This window comes from Saccopteryx bilineata, chromosome 5 (assembly GCF_036850765.1).
Source record: "Saccopteryx bilineata isolate mSacBil1 chromosome 5, mSacBil1_pri_phased_curated, whole genome shotgun sequence".
Lineage (NCBI taxonomy): Eukaryota > Metazoa > Chordata > Mammalia > Chiroptera > Emballonuridae > Saccopteryx > Saccopteryx bilineata.
In genome coordinates this window covers 203109584-203124552 of record NC_089494.1, presented here as the reverse complement: position 1 = coordinate 203124552, position 14969 = coordinate 203109584, and the positions used below count along the sequence as shown (strand labels likewise).

The 14969-nt window shown below is 36.2% G+C and overlaps 1 protein-coding gene across 2 annotated transcripts in view; it reads left to right on the top strand.

Moving 5' to 3' along the window:
- CFAP299 (cilia and flagella associated protein 299) overlaps positions 1 to 14969 on the top strand; it is a 725440-nt gene that overhangs the window by 322239 nt on the left and 388232 nt on the right. Inside the window, exon 4 of one of the 2 annotated variants that reach the window (XM_066280904.1) lies at positions 12061 to 12080. The exons of the other annotated variant lie outside the window; for it this stretch is intronic. Coding sequence (XP_066137001.1) covers positions 12061 to 12080 — 20 coding nt within the window. The remainder of the gene's footprint in view (positions 1 to 12060; positions 12081 to 14969) is intronic. 2 annotated transcript variants of the gene reach the window in all.

Below are 14969 nucleotides of genomic sequence, written 5' to 3'. Positions count from 1 at the left end.
ATATTTTTCTTTAGAAATAATTTTAAAATATCAAAAGACAAGAAAAATACAGAGAACCCTCTATACCCTTTGCCCATAGTCACCTATTGTTACTAATCATTTTTTTTCATCTTGAAATATGTTTTTTGAGGAGAAAAAACGTTAATGATGATTTTCCAACATTATGCAATAATTGTGCCAAACCTTTTTTCCCCATGGCAAAATTATTCAGCTGAATGATAGTATTTTGAGAAAAGATAATTATACTGTGTATATAGGACACAACTAGTTAAAAACAAAAAAATTAATCAATCTGCTTGTTTCTTACCCTTTTGTTCTGTACCTGGGAAAGTGGTTGAATCTATCTTTTTCCTATTTTTCTGTTTATTTTAGCACTGTAAAGATCAAGCAGGTGACTTTTAACCCTGAAGTAATCTGAGATTCTTTTCAACTGCCTCAAGAATTTCCTTATTGTCAATTTTTATTCATTTATATTTTTACTTTAAATGATTTTTTAATTTTCCATTACAGTTGACATGCAGTACTATATATATTAGTTTCAGTTGTACAACCCAGTGATTAGATATTATATAACTTACTAAGTGATCATCCTGATAAATCTCGTACTCCTTCATTTTTAACGGTATGGCACTTTTCAAAATCTTAGTATATTAAGTTCTTAAAAGTTAGTCGTGCTGCATTGTTTTGTATGTTTCATGGGCAGCATCATTGTTTCCCATGGTTTTCTGGCTGGGACAGCTTTGGTGACTTCACCCGTTTTCTTAGGGTAATGAGGGCCAAATTTCCTCTTTTCTTTTTTATAATACTAAAAGGGGCTACTTCACTTGTCAAAAGAAGAATCAGCGAAGCTTTCAACTCTTCTAGTGAGTGAATAAATTAAAAACAATAAATAAATAAATGTATAAACAAGTAAATAAGTCTTAATAAAAAGTATAAATCTTTAAAGTGAGAATCCCATTTTCCAAGCTTACTGTCTCTTGAAACTAATACTATCTTATAAATCTTCCTGAAACTATCCTACATAATGATTATATAGTTATAGATAGATATAGAAATATAAATATACCTATAAATAGAATTATTGATATTTAGAAATATTTTTTCATGTTTTATCTAATGGGATTAAACTATATACACTCATTTGGAGCTCACTTTTTCATGTAACAGAATACCTCAACTAGCTTGTGATATTAAGTCATGTATATCAATCAGCATCAGTTTTTTTCAAAGCTGCATAATATTAATTGTATGGACATTCTATTATTTTGTAATCTGTATTCGAAATGAAATACTTTTATTCCTTTTTCCTTTTTGCTGTTAAAAAACAAATATACATTTACTGTATAAATCTTTCTATTATCTGAGGTTTTCTGTACAATACATTTCTAGCAAAGCATTTAAGTTGTGATAGTAATTGTTCAATAATTTTGATAATTATTATTTGAAATTTTTGTCTTTGGCACATATTATGCATTCAGAAAATGTCTGTGAAAGGAGGGAAAGAAGAAGGAAGATGGGATAGATGTCAGGAAAGCTAGTATTTTGGGACAGTTTCCTTTACCTAAGAGAAAGAGAACAGGGGTATTTCAGTCAAGATTATGATTACCTTTACTTACCAATTTTTTATGCTTTTATATCTTCTTGTTTTTACACTTTTTACATTTTATTTATTGATTTAGAGAGAAATAGAAAGGGAGAGAAAGGAGGGAAAGAGGAAGGAAGACATTAATTTATTGTTCCACTTATTTATGCATTTATTAGTTGATTCATATGTGCCCTGACCAGGGATTGAACCTGCAACCTTGATGTATGGGGACAACACTCTGACTGAGCTACCCAGACAGGGGTTGAATACTTTTTATTGTGTGTACTTTTTATATCTGTCAGAGGTCAATTTGGATGTTACTTTCTTAGGAGGAATATAACATAGAATGTTAAATATTTTTATTTTCTGGTCCTGTCATATTCTAAACTTAACCACACTTGCAATGTTTTCAATGTCTGTCTCCTTAGATAGACAAGAAGCAAGATGCACCATAATTATAGAGACCATACCTGTCTTGTTTGCCATGTATTCGCTATTTCACAAGGGTGTCTAGGTGCCCAGCATTTGTTAAATTAAAAAAGGAAGGAGAGATAATTAGAGAGAGTAACAGAGATAGAAATAGGAAGAAAGATACAGAGAAAGATAGAGACAGAGTGGGAGATAGAGAGTAAGTAAGGAGAATAAGGCAAAATGGAGAGAAGAGGGGAGGAGGGAGAGAAGAAGGTTGATGATTCCGGGGGTTAGAGCTGTAAATATGGGAGAAATGTAAAACTGAATGATAAGATAAAAGAAACACTGAGATATAAGAATCTCAGTATTTTCTGAATACAGAATCAGGGAAATATTAGGTCATTTTTCAGAAAACCAAAGGCAGTACTGACCACAGCTTGGTTTCTGACTGAGGGATGAGTATTGGAAGGGTATGAGTCCAGAATCAGAAGAATTGTTTTAATGGCTTGTTTGGTAATCTAATTGGTGCAAAGACAACTGGGAAAAGTTTCACTGTAGAAGTGAAATACTTGTTTTCTATTACCTAATGCTGTGGAAATAGAAATGTAATAACAGTCATGAATCTATTCCACCAACATGGAAAGTGGATTCATGAAAGGAAAGTATAGTAAATGAAACATTTAAATAATAGTTGCTTATAGGTTTTTTTTTTGTTTATTTTAATTATCTATATTCTCATACTTTTCACTGTGCCTGACTAATGACTAATTCCAATAACACCAGAGGGTGGGATTCAAATTATACATTAATAGGAGGATTTAATTTATGGAACATGCCTCACTTGGATTTCCTCTTAATTTATTGGAGTTAAATCAACAGAGAAGGCTGATGCTACTCATACCTTGCGGAAGCAACTGGCAGAATGTAGTGCTCATGGAAAAGTTTCCTTTACAAGTTAGAAAAACATTTTGGCTTCATCCTACCTATACTGCACTCCAAGGTCTATTGCTACTGTTTTCCGAATTACTCACTGGCTGGATGAATGGCAGGTACAAGTAAAGTAGTGCTTTTACAGCAATACACAAATGTTGATATTTTCCACGATTTTCTTGGAGTAAATGAGGACTTTCATATATATATATGTATATACATATATATATATAATTTTGGATATAATAAAAGAACTTAGATTTTTCTTTTTTAAAGATCCATACAACTTCCACATTTTTATTTCCTAAAGTTTATTTAAAGAACTTGTCTTTTTTGGCATTGATAGAAAGCAGATATAACCTAATAGGATGAAGCCAAGGCTTTTAAGGAGTAATAATAGTGAGTAAGAGATAGAATAATCAGGTGGAGGGTCAAAAATGGGTTAGAATTCTTAAATAAAACTAGGTAAACAGTGTGTATATTTGTGTGAGAGGGTTTGGGGAGAGAGAAAGTACTGAAAAGGAGATGAAAAGAAGGAAATGGTGGGTGGAAATGTTTCATGATAAAATTCAGTTCTGGGATTACCTACATTTAGATTTATTTTAATTATGTATTTGCAGTTTGCATAGTGTGTGAGACTTAAATTGGGCCTTATAATTTAACATAAAGGATGGTATAAGTGAATATTTTGGAAAAGTTTTTATATATGTTATATATATTATATTACATATAGAATCGTATTATATAGAATATATATAGAATCTTATATATAAATATATATACAATTTGTGCATTTTACTCTGTCCAGAAAGGTAAAGTTGCTTTTGAAAAAAAGAAATGTTTACCTTATGTTAAATAATATGACTTTGTAAATAAATATTTGCCTTATGTGCAATATTCCTACGAGTAAAACTTTACAGTGCAATCTCAATAATATTTTCAGCTATTAAATTACTCTTCCTGTGATATTATTTAACTGTGTTAAGGAATCGTGATGACTGTGCCATGCTGTTCGTGCAAATATTTCCAAGGTTAGGAAACTATGTGGTGAGAGAAGGACACTATTTGGAGGGATATCCTTTTAGAAATGTTTCAGGGTTTGGCTTATAGCGTTTATTTATTGAAGTATAAAGATTCTCACTTCAGCCCTGGCCGGTTGGCTCAGTGGTAGAGCGTCGGCCTGGCGTGCAGAAGTCCTGGGTTTGATTCCCGGCCAGGGCACACAGGAGAAGCATCCATCTGCTTCTCCACCCCTCCCCCTCTCCTTCCTCTCTGTCTCTCTCTTCCCCTCCCGCAGCCGATGCTCCATTGGAGCAAAGATGGCCCAGGCGCTGGGGATGGCTCCTTGGCCTCTGCCCCAGGCGCTAGAGTGGCTCTGGTCGCAACAGAGCGACACCCCGGAGGGGCAGAGCATCGCCCCCTGGTGGGCGAGCCAGGTGGATCCCAGTCGGGCGCATGCGGGAGTCTGTCTGACTCTCTCTCCCCATTTCCAGCTTCAGAAAAATACAAAAAAAAAAAAAAAGTCTCACTTCATGTTGGATTATTTCAACAGAATGTCTCTTTAATATTAATTGAATTTTAAGCAGTGCAGAGTAATAAGAGCTAATTTTATTTTTATTTCTTGTTTATTTTTTGTAGTGGGCCAAAGTAATAATATAATATATAATGATTTTTTAAAAATATTTCATTTTTTAGAGAAGTTTTGGAGTCACAGCAAAATTGAGAGGAAGGTACAGAGACTTCCCATTTACCAGCTGCCCGCACTCGTGCGTAGCCTTCGCCATCGTGCCACGTTTATTACAGGCAAGGAACCTACGCTGACACGTTGTAATCAGCCAAAGTCCATACTTTACATTTCAGTTCACTCTTGGTGTTGTATATGCTATGAGTTTGGACAAATAGGAAATGAAATGAATCCATCATTACAGTATCATACAGAGTATTGTTATTGCCCTAAAAACCCGCTGTGCTTTCTCTGCTCATTCCTTTCAGGACTCAGTCCTGAAAACGACTGATCTTTTATTGTTTACATACTTTTTGCCTTTTCCAGAATGTCATTCAGTTGGATCAGCCTTTGACTTAGTAATGTGCATTTAAGTTTTCTTGATAGCTCATTTATTTTTAGGTCTGAATAATATTCCATTGCCTGGATGTACCACACTTTATTTATTCATTCACCCGCTGAAGGACATCTTGGTTGCTTCCAAATTTTGGCAATTATGAATAAAGCTGCTGTAAGTATCTCTGTGCAGGTTTTTCTGTGGTTGTAAATATTCAGCCCCTTTGGGTAAATATCAAGGCATGCTATAATTATTTTTTTTCATGTGCATTTAATGTTCAGAACGTTTTTTATATTTTGTTAACATGACATTAGTGAAATTTTATGTGTTATGTTTTAGTAGTTTTCCAGTGATACTTAACCTGGCTATGTATTTGCATGTTTGTGTGCTATGACCGTATTCCTGTGCCCACTACAGGGTTTTTTCTGGAGATCCTGGGTCATATAGTAGTTCTATTTCTGATTTTTTGAAGAAACTCCATACTATTTTACAAAACGGTTGTACCAGTTTACACAAAATGATATACTAATTTAGTGGCTAATGAGAAATAGCCACATCTTAATTTGACCTCCCATCCCATCTTGTCTTTCCTACAACACTCATCACATTCTTCCATTATAGTAGATCACACAGATCTTTTCTCTTTTACATTTTTAATTTTCTTAAATGCTATTTCTAAGCCCAGTGCTTTAATAATAATGGTATAGAAGGTAAGATGTTTAGTTCATTGATATAATTGGAGACCTGTTATCTTAAGTTTTTACCACAATGGACCTAAAGCTAAAAAGTTTTTTGAGACCTTATTTTTCAATACTATAAAATCTACAAAGTAATATAGGCCTCTTTCTAAATGGAAACCAATGGTTCACATTCAGTGATGATGATAAAGGGTTTTTATACTCCTATTGCTTTGCTATCTGGAATCTTGTGATTAGCCCAGACACTGGCTGGCAACAGGGTTCATCAGTCATGGTTAAGTTGCTCTGGGTGGCCTCTAACCATTATGTCATTATCAGTTGTGGGATGAGCTGGTCACACTGTTTGCAGTTTCACTGAGTTGTACTATCAGCTCTCCAGAAGTAAATGCAAATAAACTGGTTCCAAATCCCTTCAGAGCACACAGTAAATCTTTGTAACTTCATGGCCAAATGGTAAACCGCAGGACCACATGACTCAAGTCCCTTGCGACAGTCATGTTATTCCTGTCAGACTTTTCCTCCCTCATTCGTCAGCTGGAGGCTTTCATCCCCTTTGAAAGCCATGGCCTTTCAAGTAGGGGTAACATTACACCTGTCAGTAGGAAATGTACCGGTCCTCTCTATCATTCTGTCAGTTCACAAAAGAACTTAAAAGGAAGCATAACCCATTCCATATTCCTTTAGCAACACTTTTTTTTTCTTTTTCTGTAGTACTTTTAAACACCTTCAGTGATGTAATTGTTGAGAGAATTTTTAATATATTCACCTAAACTAGGGGATAATATGGGAACCTTGGGGAAATTAGCTTCCATGTAGCTATACATTATATTCAGTGACTGCATTAAACATATTTGACAGAAAGATTTAACTGTGTACATAATCTACAATGGCAATCTAAATGTGCCCCTTAGCACACTTGTTCTGTTTATTTTTTCTGTGTTACACTCTGATAACTTTGTGGTTGCCCATAATACCATACAGCAGGTGCACCTGGATAGCCACAATTTTATTTACATACAGAACAAAGTTAATGTTTTATCAAATGCAGGCCACACCTGGGTTGGGAAGCAATGTTCAAATCAAAATTTCAACTGGCTTTTAGCCTGATATTTGAACTCCATTGAGCAAACTCTCTTTAAAAATTTCAAGACTTGGTCTCTTAAATCCCCATTACCCAGAAAATGAAAGGGAGCCGAACACTGAATACATTACCTGTAGTGTGCATGACCATTCACTATGGAAGGTCTTCATTTCAGCAGTGAGAATAACTGAATTGTGTCATTACTGCCCATGCTATAGACTCTCCTGGGCAAAGAATTCTTTAAATATAAATATATTTGGCCTGATACACCTGAGTGAGAGGATAATGGTTTTGATTTAATGTCCTGAAACTGAACTACATGAATGAATAAATTTTGTGTGAACTTCACAAATCACTGATGCTGCTGATGTTGTGAAGGTGTTTGTTGTTGTTGTTATTCCTCAAGAAGAACATATATGCCAATCCTGCTTAGATTAGTGATACAGCTAAGAATACATAAATACAACTAGCCACCATGGTTAACAAAACATTATATTTTATTATTTTCAGAACACAAAGAAATGCGTAATTTCTCTATTTCTATACCTTGTTTCTTACCCTCTGTCTTCCTTTTTCTTCTTTACTCCAACGAGAAAAATGAGACAGTAAACTGAAAAGCAGAGCTTACAGTTTAGTGAAAAGGATAGATTAACTCAGCTTGTTGCTAAATTAAAGAATTTATCTCAAAAGCACAGTATGACTTTAATTTATCTGGAAATGATTACATTATAGTTTGATGAGAAAAAAAACAAACCCTAAAGTAGCTATATCTAGCCTAATCAACTAAATAACCTCATCTATATATGAGGTTGTAAATGAATTACTTTATTCAATATTATGTTTTATGAAATGATTATATGTAAATTATTGTGTAAATTGAATTATTTCTATTTGTGTACCCAAATTAATAATGTTCTGTGGTTTAAAGTGTTCCAGTACTGTGTTCACATACATAGAGGTTGAACTCACCTTGGCCAGTTGGCTCAGTGGTAGAGCATTGGCCCAGCATGTGGAAGTCCTGGGTTTTGTTCCCTGCCAGGGCACACAGAAGAAGCAACCATCTGCTTCTCCACCCTTCCCCCTCTCCTTTCTCTCTGTCTCTCTCTTTTCCTCTCCTGCAGCCAAGGCTCCATTGGAGCAAAGTTGGCCAGGGCACTGAAGATGGCTCCATGGCCTCTGCCTCAGGTGCTAGAATGACTCCGGTTGCAACGAAGCAACAGCCCCAGATGGGCAGAGCATCACCCCCTAGTGGGCTTGCCAGGTGGATCCCAGCAGGCACATGCGGGAGTCTATCTTCCTCCCTGCTCTCACTTCAGAAAAAAAAAAAAGGTTGAACTCAGTACTCTGAATCCTCTGAATATCCCAAACCCTAACATTGATGCCTTGGACTCTCACTCCAAATCTTTTTTCATTTAATACATGCTGCTTAATATGCTTGTTTATCATTTAATTCACCTTTTATAAAACCAGAAGCATCAAATAAAAAAAGTACATGAGTGAGAAAGGAAAGACTAACAATCAAAGAGAAAGAAGAAAAATAACAATGTTGTGCTATATTTGTTACTGGGCTCTGTCACATGTGTTACCACATTTAATCCCACATCCCTAGTGAGGTACATTACTTATTTCACAGCGAAGTTCTCTAAGACATGGGATATAACACATGGAATTTCCCCTTGGCTAGTAGAACTGGGATATTGACTCAGGATATTTTACATTAAGCCAGTGGTGAATATTCACCAAGATAACATAATTCACCTAACAAGAAGTATAGAAATCATTTTAGGAAGATCGATAGAGAATGGTTAAAACAGAGCTTTGAAGTTATTGGCATCATGTCTTATAGAACCTCATTTTCGAAAGATAATTAATATATTATTTTACATATTTTTGTTGTTGTTGCCTGAATCATTTCACCCTAAAACTGATGGAGCAACACTGGTGTCTCAAGTAAATTTCAGTAATTTATTATAAGCCCAAGTTATATTATTTCTTTCATTCTCTTTCCAAAACTAGGTCACATATATAATGTAAATCAGGACAAATATAAGCACTTGTGTTCCCCCTTCCCCCTATAAATTTGTGTTCCCCCAAATTTCAGCAGGCTTTTGTGTTTTACTGACATGCACCCCTACCCCACAGCAGTATTCTACAACAGTGGTCCCCAACCCCGGGCCACGGACCGGTACCGATCGTGGGCCATTTGGTACCGGTCTGCAGAGAAAGAATAAATACATTATTTCCGTTTTATTTATATTTAAGTCTGAACGATATTTTATTTTTTAAAAATGACCAGAATCCCTCTGTTACATCCGTCTAAGACTCACTCTTGATGCTTGTCCCATAAGTTCGACAATTATATTTAAAAATACCACAGTTTTTACGCCGGTTGCATAATTTTATTTTGTGCATTTATCTGTCCCACCCTAAAGGCCGGTCTGTGAAAATATTTTCTGATATTAAACCGGTCCATGGCCCAAAAAAGGTTGGGGGCCACTGTACTACAAAATGCAATCCACATATCACCTGCATGAGAATCAACAAGTTGCTTTTGTAGAAAGCTGAATTATGTCATCAGGGATTGGGGCTTAGGTGCATCAAGTCTGAGAACCACTGCTGCTCAGTTCAACGTTATTTCCTTTTGTGCTTTAAGATAATGATGTTTTATAAACAACCACATTTCACAATCCATCTGTACATGCAGACTAATGCTTGATCAAAAAACTACTGTTGACTGAGGCTAAAGAGATAGGGAAAATAGTCTGTCTCCAGATAACTGATCGCTGTTGGCTCTGCTTTTCCCGGTTTCTTTGCCACAAAGAAAATCAGACAAGCACACGCATGTTTTTATTTATTTCCTCCAGTTATTTTAAGTATTAGAGTTGTTTACCAATTTCTATGGATTTGGGTTGTATTAGTTGATACTACTGTTTGTAGGCCCCCCTTACATAAATTTGTAATTTGTAATCCTTTTCCTCCTCTCAGTATATATAACATATCCATTTACACCTTAAGTTCATCTCCACAAAATGTTTATGTCAGTTTGCACTGAAATCATGCTCTTTCTATCTTAGTGGAAAGAGTTCTGATTAAAATTAACAGTGGAATATTTTAAGTCTCAAGGAGTGATTCAAAACTAACAGAAAGTCTGTTCCTGACAGGAAGTGTCTTAAGAGGTGCATTCGTGTGACTGATAATGACCTGATCCTAGTAGCTCTGGATTTAATAGAGATGACAAGCAGTCCCTGCCAGCAGTGAGGCGCCGACTCTAAATTAAGGCACTTCTATTGAAGAGGACACCTTGATGTAATAGACATTGCAGATCTTATTAGAGAAGATGGCTCTGAATTGATGTGGGTAATGGGGAAAAACTGGGGCCGGGACTTCTGCTGGAGAAACATGTGTTATGTGTGTAGTTGGAAGCCTGGCTGCACTATTGAAATATTAGGGGGAAAGTTCATGTAATTTGTTTGACAGAGAAGCTAGAAGATACGAAACAATATTTTCCTTTTTTTTTTTTTTCACTTGGAAGATTAAATGCTGGCAATTGCTGACAGTGCAGCTCTTTCTGAATGTGGTTAGAAGTCTTGAATTTCAATGACTTAGTCCTATTTATCAAAAATTTTGTAAAAGCATTGCATACACTTGTTATTAAGATGTTGTTTTAAGTTGAAATGTTTTTAAATGGTTTCTGATCAGAAGAGAAAAACATGATTTTCATGTCAATGTGCAGGAGACGTACCTTTGGTTACATTTATACCAAATCTTTTTTTATTTTATTTAGAAAATTAAGTGTAACAGGGTGACATTGACCAATAAGAGTACATAGGTTTAAGATAACACATTTCTATAGCATTTGAACTGTTGGTTATATTGAATACCCATCGCATAAAGTCAAATCATTTTTCTTCACCTTATACAGTGTGTCCGTAAAGTCATGGTACACTTTTGACCAGTCACAGGAAAGCAACAAAAGACGATAGAAATGTGAAATCTGCACCAAATAAAAGGAAAACTCTCCCAGTTTCATAGCTATTTAGTGCAGTTCGATGCGGGCTCATGCACAGATTTTTTAGGGCTCCTTAGGTAGCTATCCCGTATAGCCTCTACAGACTCGTCACTGACTGATGGCCTACCAGAACAGGGTTTCTCCATCAAACTGCCGGTTTCGAACCTTCAACTGCTTATCCCACCGAGTAATGTTATTCCTATGTGGTAGCGCTTCATTATAAACGCGCCGATATTCACGTTGCACTTTGTTCACGGATTCGAATTTAGTGAGCCACAGAACACACTGAACTTTCCTCTCTACCGTCCACATCTCGACTGGCATGGCTGTGGGCTGCTCCGCTGTATACACGGTGTTACGTTATCATCTGTGCATGTGCACATGCTGCCACATCATCCTACAGAAACTGGGAGGGTTTTCCTTTTATTTGGTGCGGATTTCACATTTCTATCGTCTTTTGTTGCTTTCCTGTGACCGGTCAAAAGTGCATCATGACTTTATGGACACACTGTATTTCTCCCTCTTTACACCTTTCCCACCACTCCCGGTCCCTTCCCTTACATCCTGGTTACCACTACACTTTTATCTATGTCCATGAGTCTCAGTATATTTATACCAAATCTTTATGAATTAGAATATTTAATTATAGCTTTAAGTTTTCCATTTTTATTGATATATTTAAATATTTATCAACTGATATTATTCACACATATATATGCATGCACACACACACACATACATATACATACATATATGTGTATATATATTTTTTCAAGTGAGAGGAAGGGAGGTAGAGACAGACTCTCATGTGCACCCCAACCAGGATCCACCTGGCAACCTCTATCTGGGGCCAATGCTCGAATCAGCCAGGCTATCTATCCTCAGAGCCTGGGGTTGATATTCAAACCAGTCAAGCCACTGGCTGCAAGAGGGAGAGAGAAAGGGGTGGGGGGAGAGGGAGGGGAAGAGGAGTAGATAGTCACATGTGTGCCCTGATTGGGAATCGAACCCTTGATATCCACATGCCAGGCCCATGCTCTAGCCACTGAGCCAACCGGCCAGGGCCCAACTGATTATGTTTCAAATACTATATTTTATTATTTACCACAGAGGATTAGTAAAGAGTATTAAATTTTCATTTGTATTTTAATAAAATATATTTTATTGCATTAACTTTTTCTCTTTGCCCTCTGTGTAGGCAATAAATTATGGCTAATACTAAAAACTGATGCTATTAATATTTAGTAATATGAGAAAATTATTTTACTTGGGAACCCTGATTGGAGCTTAAGCAACTGCAGACAGAGTGCAGTATTTAGAAATCACGGGCTATTTATTGGTGAAACATTGTTCATTGGCTAGGTAAATAGTGATAGGGAAACAAACTTGTACAAGTGCAAAGTAGGTAACAATGTGTTTACTTTTTTTGAATATTTCCATGTATTCATAACAAAGTATTATAAAGTTATTGGAAGTCAGACTTCTTTACAAAATAAATATTTTAATACTTAACTGCAATGTGTCTACTTTGGAATAAAATAACTAACAGCACTGATTCACCCTAAGATAAGCATGCATCTTGATACTTCTAGCAACAATAGCTTAACAGTATTTTATGTCTTCCCTTTTGACTCAGCAACTTCTGCAAGAACTTTAGGACATTATTGGAAGAAAGCACATTAATGCTTGTGGACGTGGAGGGAAGTAGGTTTAGTAGGCCTGGTATCTGAGCCATCAATGCCTCCTTGAAAATACAACTTCCTAGGGGTCACCTTACCACCACTCTTTCAGCTGCTAGGGAGCTGTTAATTAGCCTTAATTACCTACTGCTTCCTTACTAGCCCTCTCCGGGAAATGAGAGCTATTTCTTCTGACTGGTTGATATCGCAGATGTCTAAGAGTTGACCTTGCATAAAATTAAACCAAATATTATATTGTATTCTATCATATTTCCATGTAAGTTTTCTTTGTTTGTCTTCCCAAGTAAACTGTAAACTTTCATCTGTGTATTCCAGGTGTCAACCCTGGAACCACACCAAAGCAGTTATTTTTTGCAAGCCCAGGCCTTCTGGCTTCCCCAAAACATATTACATGACAATGAAAGGTTATGGCTCCTTGATAACATATGAAGCATCTCAAGGTCATGGATGAAAGTCAAGGCTGGCATGAATAGGCTTTATTCTTTTAGGTCTTTAAAGAAAATATAAGAGGTAGGGAGCAAGGCATATGTTTCAGAATTAAGAGATAATAGGCATTGCATAAAGTAAAGCTTTTTTCAAAGAAAAAAAATATAATCAACATGTAAAAATTTTATGTCATGAGCATGTAAGTAAAGAGGGTAAACAGTTTTTCTCAAACAGAAGGACTGAAGGACAACCAAACAAGAAAGTCATTGATAATAATAATTCAATATAATTTTCTCAAGTTTGTAGTCAAATATTCTGATATTTAAAAATGCACTGTAGATACCAGAAAACTGGAGGAGCTCTAATATAGGAGGGAAAATTTAGGGATATATAAAAGTAATATGGAGATGAAATGATATGAAGCAAATATCAATGAAGTCTTACAAGATAAACTGGAAGCACAAATCAAATCATATTAAAACAGCTGCAGAAAACAGGGAGTTCTTTTTGAAGGCTTGTAGTCAAAACGACCGCGTGAACTCTGATTATACTATAATTTTAATTATTAATAAACTAAAAAATACATTAAATCATTTGTTTTCTGTCTTGTCAAGGATAAGGTGGCTAATAACAACTGAATTTTAACTTAGTGTAATAGGGTAGGGTATACTATATTATAAATGAAACAAACTATTAGTTAAGGGCTCAAAATAAATACATTACAATACTAGAAATGAAATAAAACAATTTTTATTTAAAGCACATGTGAAACCCATACTAAAATTATTTATTAAAAATAGAGAAAGTGTGGAAATATATATACATGGGTGTCTTTATTACTTTTCTGGGTTCCTCAACCCAATTCCAACCTCTGTGTGTGTGTGTGAATGAGTTTCCCCTCACTAACAAGCAATTCTCAGACACCAATGGGTATCTGAGAATTCAACTACATTCCTTTTTTTCTTTTTATTAAACTAATTGGGGTGGCACTGGTTAACAAAATTATACAGGTTTCAGGTGCACAATTCTACAACACATCATCTGTACACTGCGTTATGTTTTTACCACTCCAAGTCAAGTCTCCCTCCGTCATCATTCATTCCCTCTATACCTTTCTCCACCTCCCCCCATCTCCCTCCCCTCAGCAATTACTGCACTGTTGTCTGTGACCCTGATATTGTTTTCGTTTTTTCTCAATCCCTCCACCACTTCCCTAATCTAGCATTGGGGAAAACTGCTCTTAATATAAGTCTGTCTCTGAATTGCTCATTGAGGGGGAAAACAGCTGTGTTAGGCTTGCTCGCTGGTTTGCCAGCTGCACACACTCTGTCTGTCTGGTGTGTGAGCACATGGCGGTGCCACATGCTTACAGTCTATGTAAGGCTCCGGGTGCTTTTCCTCGGGGTGATTCTCCCAGATCACTCTCCCATCACTCTGAGGTGTGGATTTCCTGATCCCTTGCCCTTCACTTTGAAATGCACGTTTTCCTTTGTTTATTTGCTCTTTTCCTTTTGTTATTTGCTCTCCTGTCATTGTGAGCCTCCAATAAACGGGTAATGGCCCAATGCTTTCCAGCTCCAAAGATCCTCTACTGTCTTCCCAAATTCAGTGTGAACCTGCCTGGCCTCAAACACCAGCATTCCACTCAGAGTTTATTTTGTTCATTAGATTCCACACATGAGTAAAATCATATGGTACTTGTCCTTCTCTGACTGGCTTATTTCACTTAGCATAATGCTCTCCAAGTCCAGCCATGCAGTTGCAAAGGGTAAGATTTCCTTCCTTTTTATGGCTGAGTAGTACCATTGCATGAATGTACCACAGCTGTTTTATCATCTATTACTGATTGACACTTGGACTGCTTCCAAATATTGGCCATTGTAAAACATGACACTATCTACCAGAAGATAGAATCAGATAACCCAGGTAAAAGGCTCAGTCCCACAAGACCCCCATGCACTACAGAGACCATTTATAAGCCCAGGTTGTTACCTGTGCTTCTGACCTACTGACTCTAAATCAGAGGTCCTACCACTCCCTCCTTGGCATCAATTAATTTGTAAGAGCTC